The 19403-nt window shown below is 35.1% G+C and overlaps 1 protein-coding gene across 5 annotated transcripts in view; it reads right to left on the reverse strand.

Annotated features, from left to right (window-relative positions):
• The window catches only part of NT5C2 (5'-nucleotidase, cytosolic II), a 93972-nt gene that overhangs the window by 40967 nt on the left and 33602 nt on the right, over positions 1 to 19403 (reverse strand). For 2 of the 5 annotated variants that reach the window (XM_029932502.1, XM_029932501.1), the window contains exon 3: positions 3557 to 3630. In XM_029932502.1, coding sequence (XP_029788362.1) covers positions 3557 to 3630 — 74 coding nt within the window. Of the gene's footprint in view, positions 1 to 1720; positions 1810 to 3556; positions 3631 to 11923; positions 12025 to 16542; positions 16716 to 19403 lie in introns of those variants that run through there. The other 3 variants (XM_029932503.1, XM_029932504.1, XM_029932505.1) reach the window with 3 other exon arrangements.

The following is a 19403-nucleotide window of genomic DNA, read 5'->3' on the forward strand; positions in this document are numbered from 1 at the left end:
TCCATAATTTGGCTATTCTAAATAATGCTGCTATAAACACTGACGTGCATGTATCCCTTTGAATTAGTGTTTTTGTATTCTCTGGGTAAATGTCTAGTAGTGCAATTCTTGGATCATAGGATGGTTGTATTTTTAAGTTTGAGGAACCTTCATCCTGTTTTCCACTGGCTGCACAGGTTTGCATTGCACCAATGCACAAGGGATCCTTTTTCTCCACATCCTTGCCAACACCTGTTGTTTCTGTGTTTTTTATTTTAGTCATTCTGACAGGTGTGAGATGATATATCATTGTAGTTTTGATTTCCACATCCTTGATAAGGAGTATGTTGAGCATCTTTTCATGTGTCTGTTGGCTGTCTGTATGTCTTCTTTGGAGAAATGGCTCTTATTGTCTTCTGCCCATTTTAAATTGGATTGTTTGTGTTTTCAATGTTGAGTTTTAGAAGTTCTTTATATATTTTGGATATTAATCCTTTATTTGATGTCATTTGCAAGTATCTTCTTGCATCCAGTAGGCTGCTAGTTCTGTTGAATGTTTTCTTCAGTGCGCAGTAGCTTTTTATTTTGATGTAATCCCCCATAGTGTATTCTTCCTTTTGTTTCCCTTGCCTTAGGGGACCTATCTAGAAAAATGTTGCTAAAGCCAGTATCAGAGAAATTACTGCTGGTGCTCTCTTCTAGGATTTTTATGGTTTCAGGTCTCACATTTATGTCCCCCCCCCCTTTTTTTTTTTTTACAGTTTTTTAACTAATTTAAATTTTTATTTTAATAAAGTACAGTGATTGGTTTTTAAACTGGCATATTAAAACTTATGTACCCAAACTGTTCATTCAATATATATTTTTACTGGGCACCTACTACATGCCAGGTTTGACAACACAGAGGATGTAAATGTGAAAAAGAAAGCCCTTGCCCTTGAAGAACTCACAGGCTAATGAGAAGGCAGTCAAGCAAACAAGAGCTGCAAATGATATATAAACTGCTCTTAGGAAATGATGTACCAAGGTGTCAGGACTACAGAGAAGACAATGTCTCAGACGAGGCCTCAGAAAGAATATAGACCCTTTCTAAGAACTTATCCTGTGAGGCTAGTACGCTTGTTCCAGGGATGTTTATCCCAATATACTCAAAGCTTTCAAAAAACACTTCTTTTAATCTTGTCTCCATACTTCATGGCATATTTTTCTGGTGAAAAGTCCTTAGCACCTCAAGGGTGTGCAGTTTGTTTTTTTAAATAACAAGTTATTCTCAGATAAATTTAATGTATAACATTCTGGAAAACAGGTGACAGTATAAAGCCAATAAACTTGTTTTCCTACGTGCTTTATGAAGGCAGCACCATAAGAAGACTAACAATGTTTTTCACCCAACACTGAATATTTGAAATAATGTATAGTCTCTCAAGGGGGACTACTTTATTTTTTTAAGTAGTTTATTGTCAAATTAGTTTCCATACAACACGCAGTGCTCTTCCCCGCAAGTGCCCTCCTCCACACCTCCACCTCTTTGCCCCCGTCCCCCTTCAGCCCTCAGTTCGTTTTCAGTATTCAATAGTCCCTCAAGTTTTGCGAAGGGGGACTACTTTAAAGTAGTCCTTTTGAGTACTTAATTCCTAGGGGAGGAGCTTAGCACTTTGAAATTATACCTACTATAAATTGTCATTATTCAAAATGATAATTTAAACTTATCATATACATATATACATGTGTGTATACTCACTCATACATATAAATGTATGCTTAGGTTTGAATCTCAGTTCAGCTATATCACAGCTAAACTTCTTTGGAAAGTCCTTAATGTCTTATCATCTGTAAAATGAAGACAACAGCAGTATCTGCCTCGTAGGGTTTTTGTAAATATTAAGTAAATTATGTGAATAAGATAATCCATGTATTAAGTGAGATAATCTATATAAAACACTTAGAACAGGACTCAGCACATAATAAGCACTTAATAATTGTTAATAATTCCTATTATTTTTATAGATAAGTATATTAGTGTCTACACTAAGAGTAAGCATTAGAATATTAAGTAGGATTACAAAAAAACAAAAAAGCAAATTAAAAGATGAAATCATAAGGTATCTTTAAAATTTAGAGACTAAGATTCAGTAACTTTTTCATTAAACAAGAATATTCATTTCATCCTTATTCTGTGGGAAAAACTATATTATCTCAATGCTAAGTAACAAAATATGCCTATAGATTTTCAATAAACACTAATCAAACTATTTCAATACAATGAGACTGTCTTAATAACCAAGAGGGGGAAAATCTGTCACTTTTGACTCCATTAGCTTCTATTTCTGTTTTAGGTAATATCTCACCATTCCTTACCCTTGAAAGGTAAATTTCTAGAAAGGGGAGAGATTGTAGGATTTTCTCCCAATTTGGACAGAAAGATCTACCCTGAGAAAGTACAGTATTCCCACTTGCTTTCATCAGAAAGTGCTCCAAAAATGTCTGTCTAATTAGAAAAATATAAAAGAACAAAAATGCTACAAAAACCACAGTAAGACAACAGAAAATCAAAAAAACAGAGTATAAAGGAAAAGAAAATTCAAACCAAGTCAGTGTATATTTTTAATATATAAGTTGTTTGGTAGAAGTCATGGCCACATTTATGTGGCAACTACCTATAAACTTCATGTGTTCATTTTTGCATTATTTTATTATTATAATATATATTTTTATTATTCATTTACTAGCCTAAATTGAACATCAAATTGACATATAATTTGAGATGGAACTCAGTTTTCTAATACAGTTATATCAAAGGTTTCTGAAGATAAGTGAATTTATACATTTTAAGATTTTTGTGTGAAGACAGTATTTTTTTAGAAAAAATTTCTGACTCTTTTCCAAGTGTTGTGGCAGTACACACATGCATGCACATACATATATGAACATGCACTCAACTCAGTCCTCCACCCCTACTACTTCTTAAATTAAATGACAATTTTACTAGACTGCAAATATTTCAATAAAAACATCATTAAGTTCTGAAAAGATCTTACAACTCATGATTAATTCATTGATTATTTTAAATATATCTCAGAGACAGGAAGGGAGAAACAGCATAGTGCTGTGTTTAAAGTCTATCTGATAATGAACAAAATGAATAGTTCTAATTTTAAAAAAGTTCTTTACATAGTATATTTGCAATCCATGCATCTTAAGAATAACATTAAAAATTTTAACTGATAAAATTTTTCCTTGTGTAGAGTGAAATATACAAAATTCCATCCTTGAAGAATAGCTTAACAAAGTAAAAGCCAAAAGTGCCCAATATACACACTAATATGTAATTTCCCTGTACTATTTCTTACCAGGGTCTCTAAAATAATTTAGCACTTGTTCTACTTATCTTTACTATCTAAATCTCAAGGATAACTGGTAATTTCCATATTCATAAATATCAATGGAAGGAGCTTTAATCAAGAACTTCAGGTAACTAAACACATGATTAAGTCAACAAGCGTTTATTAATTGCCTATAGATCCACTGTGTTATATCTAAACCAGTAGTTCTTAAGCAATCAAAAAGTGCTACTCACCAGCAAGCGTATAATCCATATCAAAACCAAAACACTTTATTTTTTCCATGGCTAAACTTCGGTTCACAAACACCCTAAAACAAGGAGCAAAACATCATTATCTCAATTAATACTGAGACGAATGAAAACAAATTCCTAATTTAATGGAAGTATTTGGCTATCTTTCTAGACTTTTTCATTTAAATACCAATATTTAGATTCATAATAAAAATGATTCAAGTTCTTCTTATATCATAAGTGAAATCAGATATTATACAAAAAAAACATGTATTTTCTTATTGTATCTTGGTATTAACAATGCCGTGTACTGAAGATTTCAGAGGAGAAGATTTCTCCTAAGTCTGACCCACCAAATAAGCTGATGCTTGAGATTTTATAATATTCACTCATTCATTTGTAATTTGATTCATAAGCAGTTCAGTTAAAGCCTACCATGTGCCAGATACTAAAGATATAAATACATATAGATTCATTCAAATACTGAGTGCCTACTATGTCCCAAACTAGGTATATGATACAGCAGTGAACAAGAGTACCTGCCCTCAGGGAACTTTTATTTTACTTTGTAATCTCCATCCTTGAGGAAATTCAGCTAGCAGGAGAGAGACTTACACACAAATAATTTTAGAAATTGAATAACTGCTATACAGTAAGACACAGGAGAGAGCACCAGTTCTTTGGGGACCAGAAGAGATGTGTGAGCTGAATCTTAAGCAATCAGTAGAAGTTTTCCAATTGGACAAAGCAAGAAAGGCAATCCAGGCAGAATAACCAAGCCAAGACCAGGTTTACAGTGAACTATAGTGAACTATTTACAGTAGCTGGAGCTGAGGGGGTTTGTTTTGGTTTTGCTTTTCTGTTTGTTTTTGCAAAAGGAGTTTTTTTCCAGAAGGGCAGGAGTAGGAGCAAAGGGCAATAAAAGCTATGAAGCTAGAGGTGTCTGGGTGGCTCAGTCACTTAAGCATCAGACTCTTGATTTCCGCTCAGGTCAAGACCTTGTGGTTGATGAGATTGAGCTCTGCTGTGGAACCTGCTTGGGATTCTCCCTCTCCCTTTGCCCCTCCCCCATTCTTGCTCTCAAAGTAATTAAATATTAAAAAACAAAAAAACAGCTAAAAAGTTAGGAGTCCAAATCATGAAGATTCTGTATGCCACATTAGAGTATGGACTTTATTGGGCAGGCAAGCACAGAGTATCAAATTTTGAGGAAATGAAATAATCAGTTTCAAATTTCAGAAATCATTTTTGAAGACACAGGAAAAACTTAAAATATAATGGCATGGTACACCATCACCATGATGATACTGTGGGGTAAGTTTTAATCATTTCTGGAAATAAAAATATCCTTTCCATCTGACCCCCGGCTTGATAGCAACAGCCTCTTAATGGTTCATTCTCTTATTATCAAACCTTTTCTTTGTCTTCATTTTATAAGTAACTGTGAGAAATGAGAATGCTACAAATCACCTAGAAAACTAGTTAAAAATCAAGACGCCTGGTCTGGGCTCCCCTATTAATAAGCCTATTAATGATGTATAGGTCAATAAACTCCAAAGAGGAGAGACTGTACTAGAGGATACAGAAGACTCTGCTGGGCACAAAAAGATTCTAGGTCTTTTACTGATACTTATATCATCACTTAAAAAGGTTAAATTTATATATCTTTTCTACTATATACAAATAAGGACAAGGATACATGAACAAATGAATGTTCTACATTTTAACTGATGGGATACTGAAGAGTTTGGGAACCGATGACCTAGGCAATGATATTTTTAAAAAAAATTTTTTTAAGTTTATTTTGAAAGAGACAGAGACAGTGTGAGTGGGAAAGAGGCATAAGGAAAGGGAGAGTGAGAGAATCCCAAGCAGGCTGTATGCTGCCAGTGTAGAGCCCAATGTGGGGCCCAAACCCATGAAACCCTTGAGCTCATTACCTGAGCTGAAAATAAGACTCAGACACAACCGATTGAGCCACCCAGGCGCCCCATGATTTTTTTTTTTGGTCTCTTCAGCAACTCATATATTACTATTTTAAATTTTAACACAGAAGTTTTCCTCTCATCTCAAAATGTATGCATGAATTTTAAATGCAGACCAAAAAATCAAGTATTTGCTTAGAAGTATTTTAATCAAGGACTTAAAATCAATAGGCCCTTGAATTAAGAACTAGTAATCTTCTGAAAAATAGGAAAATCATTACTTACCTTAGTGTGCTATAGCACACTAGATTAGCTCTATAAAACCCTTAGTTCCTGAGAACTAAATCCTGAGAATTAATGCCAGTATTGGTATTTAGCTCCTTATCTCTGTAATGCTGTAGATTAACGCTCTACTTCTCGAAAGGGATTATGTACATCAATTATGCTTTAACTAGTTTATCTACTAAGTACAGATGAGTTGTATATGAAAGTCATTGTTTAGAATCTAGGTAATAATGAGTCTTGTATATTAGTTTTGCCAATGACCAATGGTGAACCATGTTTCAGATAAAAAGTACCTATCAGGCCTATTTAGAATTCTTCCCTTATACTAAATTATTCTAACAATGTTCTTTGCACATGATGTATATCTAAAGCTAGCCCTTTGCATTTTTGGTTTCCTCTGCGGATATGTCTTTTTCTTTTCCCTTTTCTTGGGGTTTCTTTTTCCCTTAATTAGATCTGTTCAGAGCTCCAGGTTTATATTTTAAATGTCCTAATATACGTCCTTTCTTATGGATAGGAAGGGGATAAAAGATTAGTGGGTAGCTGAAAGACACAAGGAACTACAAGGTAAACACCCCCACAACCACAAATATCATGACCCTTCTACACTTCATCAAATTTCACCTTGCTTTTATTAATAAAAACATCTACTTTATCATCATCTTTTCTCCGTTACATAAATCCTTTAAAGGCACAAGAGGGAGAAGACACAAAGTAATGGTTCTAACTCTGGAAGCCAAATGTTGCCGCTGAAGCTTAAGCTTTTCAAACACACTCTCAATTTGGGCTAGAGGCCAACTGGATCAAATCCTTGATCAGAGCCCAAACAGCTGACATGCCTAAAATATTCTACGGGAATTCAGGCAGGAACGGACTGGGAAGATTATTCTTCCTTGTGATACAACCCAGGAGGGATATACGTTGGGGCCACATATTACAAGAAACAGCTTTGTTTCTGATAGAAGAATGAAGTGAGCTGTTTTCAGACATAGCTAAAATCACAGGGTAAAAACAGACTTTGCTAATACTATTGAAACAGTGCTAACGGTAGAAAGAAACTATTAACAGATCCAGCAAGATAGCTAACCACAGTTTCTTTCTTGGTCAGAAGAAAACTTAAACCTGTACTTACTCCTCATCACATTATTCTAAGGATATGAAGTGCATAATGCTCTTTAAGTATTATCCATACAAACTCCTGGATTCACATATATTTGGAATATGAAAACCTAATGTTTTTGCCAAAATAACCGCTGCTGAATATCCATCAAATTGCACTCTTTCCTCTTTGATTAACTTGTCACTTTATTGAATCAGCACATGTGTACATGTGCTTGTACCACTTTGTGACATATCCCCAAAGCTGTTCTTCAGGGAGTAGCCTGAGTGAGGAAAGGCTTTTTAGATGCCTAATCTTAAGAAATAAGATGTCCCATGAAGATCTTCCACCAAAAACCCCTTACCTTTTCTTTTTCATTCAAAATAAGTAACCTCATTCACAGAAGCAATTCCTGAATTTAAGAAACAATCACTTCTGTCTCCCCTTCTCATTTCTATTATGAAACAAAAGAAAAACTTCACACAGATTTTCATCTCTTCTTTTCTTTCCCTAATTTATGCTACAAAACATGGGAGGAAAGGGCAACGGGGAATTAAATCTAATTCATGTGCAAATATCTAAAGTATATTAAGTAAAGCTATAATGACAAAAGGGAAGAGCTGGATCATAGAGAACTGTAATAATATATATGCTCAGATTTACAAAGATAATAAACATCCAAATTCTGAAAGTATGCACTGACTTCAGAAGATAGGCAGCCTGCAGCTAGAAATATCATTATCTCCAGGATACAGTCTTCAAGAGAAACAATCTCTTGGCTTCAAACTAATCACCTTTCTTTACTATTGTAACAAAACAAAGTATTAGGTACGGTATCAGTTAAAAGACTGAGTCACTATCCCACCATATATTTAAAACAAAAAGATCGTATCTGCTTAGAGAATTCAAAAATTTCTCTTGGTCCCAGGGACCTTGACTCTATCTTTGCCAATGCCAATTTACTTGTGTCACTTTTCTAAATTATTAACCAGTGGAACACACTCCACTATAGAGCTCCACTTCAAGAATGTGAATACAGTTGTGAAATTAACTTTCCAAAGCTTGCTTTAAATAAAACACAAAGTCTCCGCCCTAGAAAGCATGACTAACCTACGCATCCAACCTTAAAATGCAATTATCAGCCAGAAATTCCTACATATTAAGACATTTGCAAGACACAGATTTGAGCATTAACAAGAGAAATGATCTTTAGGAAAGAAGACATAAGAGCACTATAAAACTAGGCACAGATTTCAAAAGAAAAGATAAATAAAAGCTTTTATTATCATATCGCACTATAATAAGACATTAAATTAAAGAAATTCTCTCCAAGTAAGTACAGATATTAACCATAAGAAATAAGACTAATTGCTTTAAGAACAGAGATCTAATATCCTCATACTTAAGGAACATGAACATGCAATTTACTAAATTTGGAATTCTGTAAGTAGCAAACTCTTAGTGTTTTTGAGATTTAACTCGTAATTCAAAGCAGCATTACCTCATCTGTCACTGGTTGCCGTTCTGCAATGTGTGAAACTATGAGTCAATTAGTTCTTGAAGTCACATAACAAAATTCTTCGTCAAGTCCCTAGTACAATGGATTTTTGTGTAACCTGAACCTAACTTCAAAAAGACTGTTTTAGTCTGAACCAAACCCCTCCAACAACATGTATCTTCTGAGACAGTGTTGGAGAAAACTCTTCTGTGTCTAATTTAACTTGTCATTGGATATCACTGTTGCTCCACACAAATCCATTTGGAATAGAGTTTCTTTGGCGATGGTGAACTTTATCCCTAGCTCCACCCCCTGCCTCCGAGTCACAGTTTCCTGGCCAACGGCCCAACAACAGTTACTGCAACAACAAATGAGACTAAAGATACAAGGATAAAATCTTGGGTATATTTTGGTTATGGGTTTGTGTAATAATGTACTCAAACTTTGTTGCAATCAAAGAAAAGAAGTTACAAGTGCTTTTCGGAGATTGCAAATTTAGATCATGAGCCAAACAATGTCTCTCTGTGAGTGTATGTGTATGTTTACTTAATAAAAATATGCTATAATGTAGATTTCTGTTGAAAATCTAATTTAGTGTCTTCATCCCCAAATTAGTTTCTATTTCTGCTTTTGGCACTCTCATTTTACCACTCAAGCCTAAAATCTCGTTAATATCTTTTAACTCTTTCCTCTCTCTCAAATCCATATTATCTCAAGTGCCTTAATTTAAATTTTCAAATGTCCATGGAATCCAGGTTATCCATTTCATACTGCTAACAACTTGTCCAGGTCCTTGTTAACTCATTAATTCTTAGCAATCACCCATGAATTGCTCTGCCTGCACACTAATGGCCAAATTGACTGCTTTCAAGTAGTGCCTCTCAAAGTCGTCCACAGACCAATGCTGGCCTGTGAACAGTTGTTACTAATCCATAACATGACACATACACAAATTACAAGTATTTAGAAACTTTTATAGCAACTGTGAAATTTCACATTTGTTGAATGTAGTAATAAAAACTGTAGGGGTGGGGTGCCTGGGTGGCTCAATTGGTTAGAAATCTCATGCTCTCCCTCTCCAAAAATAAACATTAAAAAAAAAAAGTAAACTTACATGTCTCTTCATCTTCCTAGTAATTCATTTTTAGTGTATTTTATAAATGTATCAATTTGACAAGACTGGCATTAAAACAAAAAAACTGGTCCCTCATCACTGATAATTTAAGAAGCACTGTCCTAAAGCTCAAACTCCTAAAGCCCATGTTGATTTCCTACTTAATAACCTTTAGACATTTCCTCACTACCTACACAAAGGAATACATTTCTGTATATTCCAGTTCAAAGCTGGCTACCATCTTTCCAAAATCAGTTTTATCTCAACATTGCTCTACATCATGCAACTTCTGCTCTAATAATCAAAATGAATTACTTGCTATTTCCTAAAGGTGCCCTGAGGCTGTGTTTATGCTATTCCCTACACCTGAAATGTCCTCCTCAGTTATCTCTAATTTTTCAAGATGCAGCAATCTCAGGTCTTCAAGAAACAATTCCATCTATGGCACAGATCTATCTGACAGTGATGTCTCTGGGTCTCAGGTTACTTCTCTAATACTTCACCAAAGAGATTATAAAGTTGTGATCCATATAAGAAGTTTGAATATTCAAATATTATTTTGGCAGGTAGAATATTTTGTCATATATATAAAATAAATGGGTAGTTCTCTTATTCTTCCCTAGATTATAACCTTTGAGGCCAGTATTTACTACCTTCCCAAAGCCTAGAATAGGGCCTTGTAAAGACCAGAGAAATATTTATCTGAGTACTGGATTTCTTTTAGGAGTAATAAGTGTTCTAAAATTAGACAATGGTATTGGTTGCACAAATCTGAATATACTAAAACAACTGAATTGTATACTTTAAAAGGGTGAACTCAATGGTATGTGAACTATATTTGTATAAAGCTATTACGTATAGAAGACCTCAGTCTGCCTTTGTCTCTATCCTTCAGTAAAAAGTATGCTTGGTAATATAAAATACGTATAGGTAAGAACTTTCTAAATTATGAAATGGAGTCCTAAAAATTGATATTCAAATGCCATTGATATACAGACACAACAAAAACTTTGGAGACTAGATTTTATAAAAGCAAAAATCCCAAAATCATTTAAGTAATATTAGTTTTTGTTTTCATAAATTTCAGCCATTAACTTACTAATTTATCTAAGTATTTTTTCTGTGGAACACCCTCAAGAAGGATACATTTTATTTATCAAATTGTGCCAGGAGAATGGCACCCTGTGCTTTAGAAGTTTGAACAACAAGGGTGCCTTGTTGTGCCCGGGTAGCTCAGTCAGTTAAGCAACTGACTTCAGTTCATGAGTTCCAGGCCTGCATCTGGCTCTGTGCTGAAAGCTCAGAGCCTGGAACCTGCTTCAGACCTGTCTCCCTTTCCCTCTCTGCCCTCTCCAGCTTGGACTCTCTCTCAAGGATAAACAAACATTAAAAAAAAATTAAAACAAGAAAGTATGAACAAGAAGGGGCACCTAGATGGCTCAGTTGGTTAAGCATCTGACTTCAACTGAGGTCATGATCTCATGGTTTGTGTGTTCAAGCCCAACATCTGCACTGACAGCATGAAGCCTGCCTTGGATTCTATCTCCCCCTCTGCTCTTTCCCCAGTCACACGCATGAGTACTCGTTCTCTCTCTCTCTCTCCCTCCCTCCCTCAATACACAAATAAGCTTCAAAAAAACAAAAAAGTCTGAATGACAAGCATATATCATTTCTAAAACTAAAACATGAAATATTCACTTCTGGGGGCACCTGGGTGGTTCAGTTGGTTAAACAGCCAACTTCAGCTCAAGTCATGATCTCACAGTTTGTGGGTTCAAGTCCCGCATCTGACTATGTGCTGACAGCTCAGAGCCTGGAGCCTGCTTCTGATTCTGTGTCTCCCTCTCTCTCTGTTCCTCCCCCACTCCCGCTTTGTCTGTGTGTGTGTGTGTGTGTGTGTGTGTCTTTCTCTCAAAATTAAATAAATATTTTTTAAAACTTTTAAAAAATGTTCCAGGGGAAAGAAGTGACTATGGTGGCGTGCAAACAATAAAATAAAAGATTAAAATTTAAGATGCCATCAGTTGTAAAACTCACCCACAGTATAGGCCACTAAAAGCAGGGGCAAGGGTGGGTGGAGGGGATCCCCAAGAAGAGTTAGAGCCTCATAAAGCATAGCTACCACAGGGCTATACCCATAATATGAGGAAAAAGAAGAAATAAATCTACAGCACTGAAGAAACACAAGAAAATTCGCACATCTCAGCCCTGACACAGTCTAGGGACGGGGTGCGAGGTGGAACCTCCCCTTGAGAATCTGAACAGTCATGTAGTACTGTGGTCTGAATTTATACTGCTAGGATGGTTAATATTGCCCTTAGGTGACTGAAAGAAATGAAGTCATCTGGAAGAGCTCAACTTAATTCTAGGTGATATATTGCTATATGCAGCCCAATTTCAGAGATGTTTAGATGTGAAAAAATGTGTATAAAATACTAAGAGTACTTACTGGTCATACTATCCACTAAAGCTTTCAAAGCACACTTTAAGGAGATTCTCTTTAAGGAAGAGACATTAAAATTCCTTTCACCTTCTTTCCGAAATGAAGGAACTGCAGTAATGAGAGCAGATGGTGGGGAATAAAAGAGAAGACTAGCAAATGAAGAATATACAAATTAAGAGAGAAACCAGAGACATTATTAGTACTTCTGAATATAAATTTACTGCTCTAGAATCTCAGTCTAAATAAATACAAGTTTTTCCAATCCCTTTTTTCCTCTTTTCCTCTAAATTCTTTTTCATTTTTGCCTCCACCAATTTATTTTAAAGCAAAGACCAACATAAAGAGGATAATTTATAAAACGCAGCAAAATACAGAGGTTAAATTTTGTAGAATAAAAATAAGAAAGTATGATTAACCTATGTCATTAGGCCAATTTAACAAATGTACTCACTGTGCCTATAATGGAAAAAAGAGGTCAAAATCTAGAAGTTAAAATAAAAGCAAATGAAAAACTCATCTTGGCTCTTAACTAATAAAAAGCAGCACTAATAATAAAAGGCATTCCAAAACTCTAAAGGATCAGGAACAATCATGACATTAGGAGAGTGCATTTTTCCAGCATAACACATCCTAAATCATCTGTATTCCCCAAGTACATTCCCTTAAAGAAGAATAAACAATAACCTTTTTATTTACGTAATTTTAAATAAGGAAGTTGAGGAGCTTCTCAAGTCTCATTCCCCACCAACTCTATTGAGGTATAATTTACCTAAGATAAAATTCACCCATTTTAAAGTCTGGTGCATTTTGGCAATCATACACACTTAAGTAACAACTACCACAATCAAACCAAATAGTCCTTCATGTCTCTCTTTTTTTTTAAGATTTTAGTTTTAAGTAATCTCTACACCCAATATGGGGCTTGAACTCAAAACCCAAGATCAAGACTTGCATGCTCCACCAACTGATCCAGCCAGAGCCCTACTCCCTCATGTTCTTTTGCAATATTGTCCCCAACTTCTGCCCCAAGCTACCACTGATCTATATTTTCTGTCACTACAGTTTTCATATAAATGGAATCAAATAACCTATCATTTGTGCCTGTCCTCTTTTTTCTTAGCACATTTCTGATGTTCATTCATGTTGTTACATGTATCAAAATTATTTTATTCCTGAGCAATATTCCATATTATGGATATACCACAATTTGTCTAGCCATTAAATTAGTAGATATTCTGGGAAGCTCCCAGTTTTTTACTATTATAAATAGTGTTGCTATAAACACTCAAATACAAATATGTGTGGAGATATGCTTTCATTTCTTTTGGGTAAATAACTATAAGCAGAACTACTAGGTCATGTTTAATATTACAGTTGTGGGCTTTTTTTTTTTTTAATGTTTATCATTTTTGAGAGAGAAAGCATGAGTGGAGGAGGGGCAGAGAGAGAGGCAGACAGAGGATGTGAAGTGGTTTCTGCACTGACAGCAATGAGCCCCATGCAGGGCTCAAACTCACAAACTGTGAGATCATGACCTGAGCTGAAGTGTGACGCTCAACCAACTAAGCCACCCAGGCAGCCAGTCATGTTTAACTTTTTTTTTTAATGTATTTCCTTTCTTTCTTTTTTTTTTTTTTCATTTTTATTTTTTAGAGAGACAGAGACAGTGTGAGCAGGGGTGGGTTACAGAGAGAGGCAAGACACAGAATCCAAAGCAGGCTCCAGGCTCTGAGCCAGCTGTCAGCACAGAGCCCAGTGTGGGGCTTGAACCCACAAACCATGAGATCATGACCTGAGCCAAAGTTGGCTGCTTAACTGACTGAGCCACCCAGGTGCCCCTCTTTTGCCCATTTTTAAACTGGGTCTGTCTCATTGTTGTGTTGTGTGAATTCTTGGATGTAAGTCCTTTATTAGATATATATGTATTGAGAATTATCTTCTTCCAGTCTGTGGCTTGCCTTTTCATTTTCTTAATGGTTTCTTCTAAAAAGTAGAGTTGTTTTATTTTTTAATTTTTATGAAACCCAATTGATCAGTTTTAACTTTCAGGTTTTTATGTATTTTCTTCAAGAAAGTTTTAGCCAATTCAAGGTCACAAAGATTTTCACCTACACTTTACTTTTTACTTCTATATTTAGGTCTAGGATCCATTTTGTGTTATTTTTATATATGGTTTGAGGTAAAAGTCAAGGTTCTTTTTTTTCTATATGAATGTTCAGTTGTTCCAGCCATTCAATTACCTTAGCCTCACTGCTGAAAATCAATTGACTATGTATGTGAAGGTCTATGAAGTCCCTATTAGGTTTCCTGATGTGTATTATCTCTATCCTTACACTAATAACCACAGTATCACCAAAATCATAGGTTAACATAAGGCTCAAGCATAATTTTTATAATAACAATCTTTTCCTGTTATTATTAGGAAAATATTTCATAGATATCTATGTCTAAATATCACATGTATAAAAACTGTGAATATTAGAATTCTTTTCCTACCAAAATACAAAATTTATCCATTATTTCTAAATAAATAATAAACTCTAATGGATTTCATTTATATTATCCATGCATTTCTTTAAAAAATATTTTTAATGTTCATTTATCTTTGAGAGACAGACACAGAGCATGAGTAGGGGAGGGGCAGAGCAAGAGAGGGACACAGAATCTGAAGCAGGCTCCAGGCTCTGAGCTGTCAGCACAGGGCCTGATGCAGGACTCGAACCCACGAACTGTGAGATCATGACCTGAGCCGAAGTTGGATGCTTAACTGACTGAACCAACCAGGTGCCCCTTATCCGTGCTTTTCAAATGAACTTGCTCAGGGGAGCCTGGCTGATTTAGTTGGTAGAGTATGGTTCAGCGTCATGAATTCAACCCCCACACTGGGCACAGAGCTTACTTTTAAAATATAAATAAATATATGAGTAACTATAAAAGCTAATCTTTAAAAAGAAAAAGTAAATTTGCTCATTACCTATTCAGACAGTATGGGAATTGCCCTGGGGGCTCCTAGAAATAAACCTAAAAGAATATCTCAACTCTTAATGTACCCTTTGGTTTATACAGATTTCTAACTAATTCTAACACATATGTTGCCATAAGGGAGAAAATTAGTACTAATTACTTTCTAAGAATTTTTGAGTGCACCAGAAACACAGTTCTTTTTTTAACTGATTTTTTTAATATTTATTAGAGAAAAAGAGTGGGGGAGGGGCAGAGGAAGGTACGAGGCGGGGGAGGAGAGAGAGAGAGAGAGAGAGAGAGAGAGAGAGAGAGAGAGAGAGAGAGAGAATGAATGAATGAATGAATGAATGAATGAATATATCCCAAGCAGGCTCCATGCTGTCGTTGCAGAGCTCGATGTGGGGCTCCAACTCACAAACTCTAAGATCATGACCCGAGCTGAAATCAAGAGTCAGATGCTTAGCCGCCTGGGCGACCCAGGTACCCCTAGAAATAGAGTTCTTAAATCTACAAACAAGCTTTATAAACAACAATATGTACAAGATTGACAAATACTACCAGCATCTGTGATAATCTTTATCATACAAATTGTTTAACAACCACAGGTTTATAGCTGGTGCTAGAAAGAAAGGAAACATACTAACCCTAAAGACGACTTTTCTAATTTTCATAAAGAAACTTCAAATCTAGTGATGTCATGAGAAGTCTAAAAATAATATAGAATTATTATGCCCATGGTTGTTCTTTTTATTCAATAATAAGGTTTCAAATAGCAGTAAGTAGGCCAATTTTATTTTGCTCAAAATCAACCCAAAATTAGATTTTTAAAACACTGTAAACGTGGAGCCCTGAAAGTACTTCAAAATTTCTAATAGAAGAAAGAACTAGAAAAAGAATAAGAGCTTCCAGAAAAATCAAAATTAAAATTTTACTGTATTCTTAAAAAATTTTTTTTGAGATCTACGTCCTACTTATTCAGAGAATGTCTCTGAAATTAACTAGGTCTAGTTACTCTTGGAAAGTTAGGAAAGAAACAATTAGTACGCTATCATTAACTTACACGGCACCTATTATAGTGGTAACAAAAAGAGTATCATAGCAATTCAAACTCTGAGTCATAAGAGAGAATAATATAAAAACAATGAAAACTCTAACACAACTATTTTATACTGCAAAGTAAAAAGGCATAAGGGATTCTACTCAAAATTACTTTTTGTCTACACTTCCCAGAAAGAAACAAAATCAGAAGCCACCTTTCACAACATTTTCCAAGGTACAAGTTATTTGAAAATGCCTTTGAGATTTTAAACTTCACTCATGTCTATGTAAAATTCCTTGGTAAGACACCCCTATTTATTTCCAATCTTCATACACACTTTCTGCAGAAAAACAAAATAAGTTTAGCACAAACAGGGTACTTAAAGCTCACTAAATTCCTAATTCATTCTCAATGCTGTCTTTCAAAATAGCAATAGTAAAACTTTTTAATAGATTACATGTGAAGCATTAACAATGTAAGCTTTCAGCTAAATTTCTTTCAATCTCCCCCTCTCCCTTCCCTGTCCGGCTGGTAACATTGCTTATTAATCTTCCAACTCACAGATGACTAGAACATTTTTTCACTAAGAAAAATGAAGGAGAAGAATAATAAACTCACTTACCCTTCCTTAGACATTCTCAAAGATCTACTTCCTCTGGATGAGAATACAGGATCAACAAACAAGCTTCACTGATCTTTTGAGAACTGTAGCTCATTTGTTAAAGCGCAGAGAACTCCAGCCCTGAGAGGCCCAACAAATTCGGGCACAATGCCGAACCCTAACCAGGCAATATCTCAGTGACCAATAGCGTCAGCTTTAAATACTCGAAAACCTAAGAATAATAGAAAAAATATGGAGGGCAGAAAAAATAACTAATAGTCTGAATTGTTTAAGACTGGTCAGTTTAGGCAAATGGCAAGTTCCCCTAAGAGACAGGAAGAGTTAGTGGCAAACACAGAAAAAGCAAATTCACCCTCTAATGAGGCCTGCCAATAGTATGCAAACAATGAGTTGCACAGAATGGAGTGGCCCTAGTCAGTCCAAATCATTTTTAGTTTACTCTGGGAGGGGGGAAAAAAAATCAATCGGATAAATAATACTATGTTTTAATTCTCAATTCAGTTATTTCCTCCCTTAGAAAATGGGCAATGTGAAATACAGAAGAAAAAGTATTTCTATGCCAATCATATTACAGAGGAATATAAAGTATTCCCTAAGGTCTTTTTTTCTGATCATTAACTACTTTGAAGGAAAACATCTGTGTTCACAAATATTTTACTCAATCACCTGAAAATTTCAGCTCATGTGGAAATAAATTCAAAGATCTTTGGCATATGGGAGATAAATCCAGAACATTCTAAAGGTTCATTACAAATTTCAGAGCAAGTCGAAGTTTGCAAGAAAACCAGCTGCAAATTTCCTGCCTCCTAACTAATAAAATGCAGAGATTATGCAACAAGGGGAAAATAAATAAGTGCATGAAAGTCTAAGAAAATTGAGATGTCAAGTAAATCCTCCTATTGGTAATTCAAATTAGAAATAAAATAAACATACCTTCAAGAAACACTACATAAATTAAAACTTTAAAAAGTTTCTCTTTAAATATTACCTAATATCTTACTATAAAGGTTTCTATTAGTATTAAAATGTTTAGTCACCAGTAACTAAAAGCACTGCTCCTGAAGCTAAAATAATGCTGTATATTAAGTATACTTGAATAAATTTTTAATAAAAGCAACATTATATACTATAAATTCAAAAATTGTTATCAGTATATTTAGAAAAACAGTACGGTGTAATGAAAAGAGAATGAGTACTGGAGCAACTAGGTTTAAATTCTAGTTTCTCCACTTTCCTGCTCTGGAACCTTGAATAAATTATATATCCTAAGCCGCAGATTTTTTATCTATAGAAAACATCTGGTAGAGTTATCGTCTGTCATTTGTAAGCACTAAAAGAACTACTGTAACTCCGAGTGTTGGGGTACAGTAAAGCATGCTTGTCAAGCATTAATTATCTCACCAAAATATCTCTTGGGAAATACTTTTTTAAAATCCAATTTTTAAATTGTAGATGAATATAAAGAAGTATCACTGACTAGCCTCAAACCAAATTCCATAAATACAAGAATACACACTGATTATGGAAAAATAATGTAATCCTTAAGCCCGCCAATTTCCCACGGCTTCCCTAGATCTTCAGTTTGTGGCAGCACAGCTCAGTGTGGGGGAAATAAATGTAATTACTAGTTTAAGCCTTCACTACTTGCAAAGAGACAGGAAAACAAAAATTCTCACTTGGACAAAGGGTATACACACTTACATGAGCTTCCTGTGCAAATGATACTGCACTGTCTGAAGATGATTAGCTCTTCCAAACTTCTTATGTATAGTCAAGAAATATTATTGAATATCTATGTGCCTGGTACCCATGATACAAAGGTAAACATGGCAGTCCTTGATTTTAAGGAGTTCAAATTCTAATGGACAAGACCCATTCACAAAGCTTAAAAGTAGTTGTAATTATAGTATTAGAAATATGCACAACAGAGAGATGCATCTGTATTCTCTGGCCTGAGTCTAACTGAAAGACAAAATGCCCAAGTTATTGTTTGTTTTTTTTAGTAGTTTATTGTCAAATTGGTTTCCATATAACACCCAGTACTTCTCCCCACAAGTGCCCCCCACCATGACCATCACTCCCTCCCTCCCTCCTCCTCCCTCTTCAGTCCATGGTTCGTTTTCAGTATTCAGTAGTCTCCCTTGATCTGTCAATAGAACTCCCCAAGTTATTGTTTTTTAAACTAATATTGTGCTAAGCACTTTATATTATTTCATTTAATCTCAAATAACTGAGGCATAGACTATTCCAGTTCCACAGATGACAAAACTAGACTACAGAAGTTACATACTGTGATTCCAAAAATTAAATGGAATAATGCAAAATGCTAACCTAAGGCCTACCCTCTTAATCACCATGATAAAAGGATTTGATTAGCAGGTGTTAATCAGGCTAAAAGAGTGAGTAGAGACATTTCAACAGAAGAGCAACTATAAATGAAAAGCAACTTAACAGACTATGATGTGTGTGGGGGGGAACCCTAGACTCAGTTAAGAACTAATGGAACTACTCAAAATGAAAATGAAAAAAGTCAGTCTTAGAGGACCTTAAATGTTATGTTAAGGGGCTCAGAATTTATCCCATTGCACAGAGGATGTGATGCCACTGAAGGTTTTAAGCAGAGTGATAATATGATTTTAAAAGCACATTTTCAGTTCTGAAAAAAGAATGAAATCTTGCCGTATACAATGACATGGATAGAGCTAAAGAGTATAACGCTAAGCAAAGTAAGCCAGTCAGAGAAAAACAAACACTACATGACCTCACTCATATGTGGAATTTAGGAAACAAATAAACAAAAAAATGGATTTGAAGTGAACAAGGAAAGAGATCTATTGAGGACCAGAGCCTGGACCAGTATT

Source organism: Suricata suricatta, chromosome 2, assembly GCF_006229205.1.
Source record: "Suricata suricatta isolate VVHF042 chromosome 2, meerkat_22Aug2017_6uvM2_HiC, whole genome shotgun sequence".
In the NCBI taxonomy this organism is placed as follows: Eukaryota; Metazoa; Chordata; class Mammalia; order Carnivora; family Herpestidae; genus Suricata; species Suricata suricatta.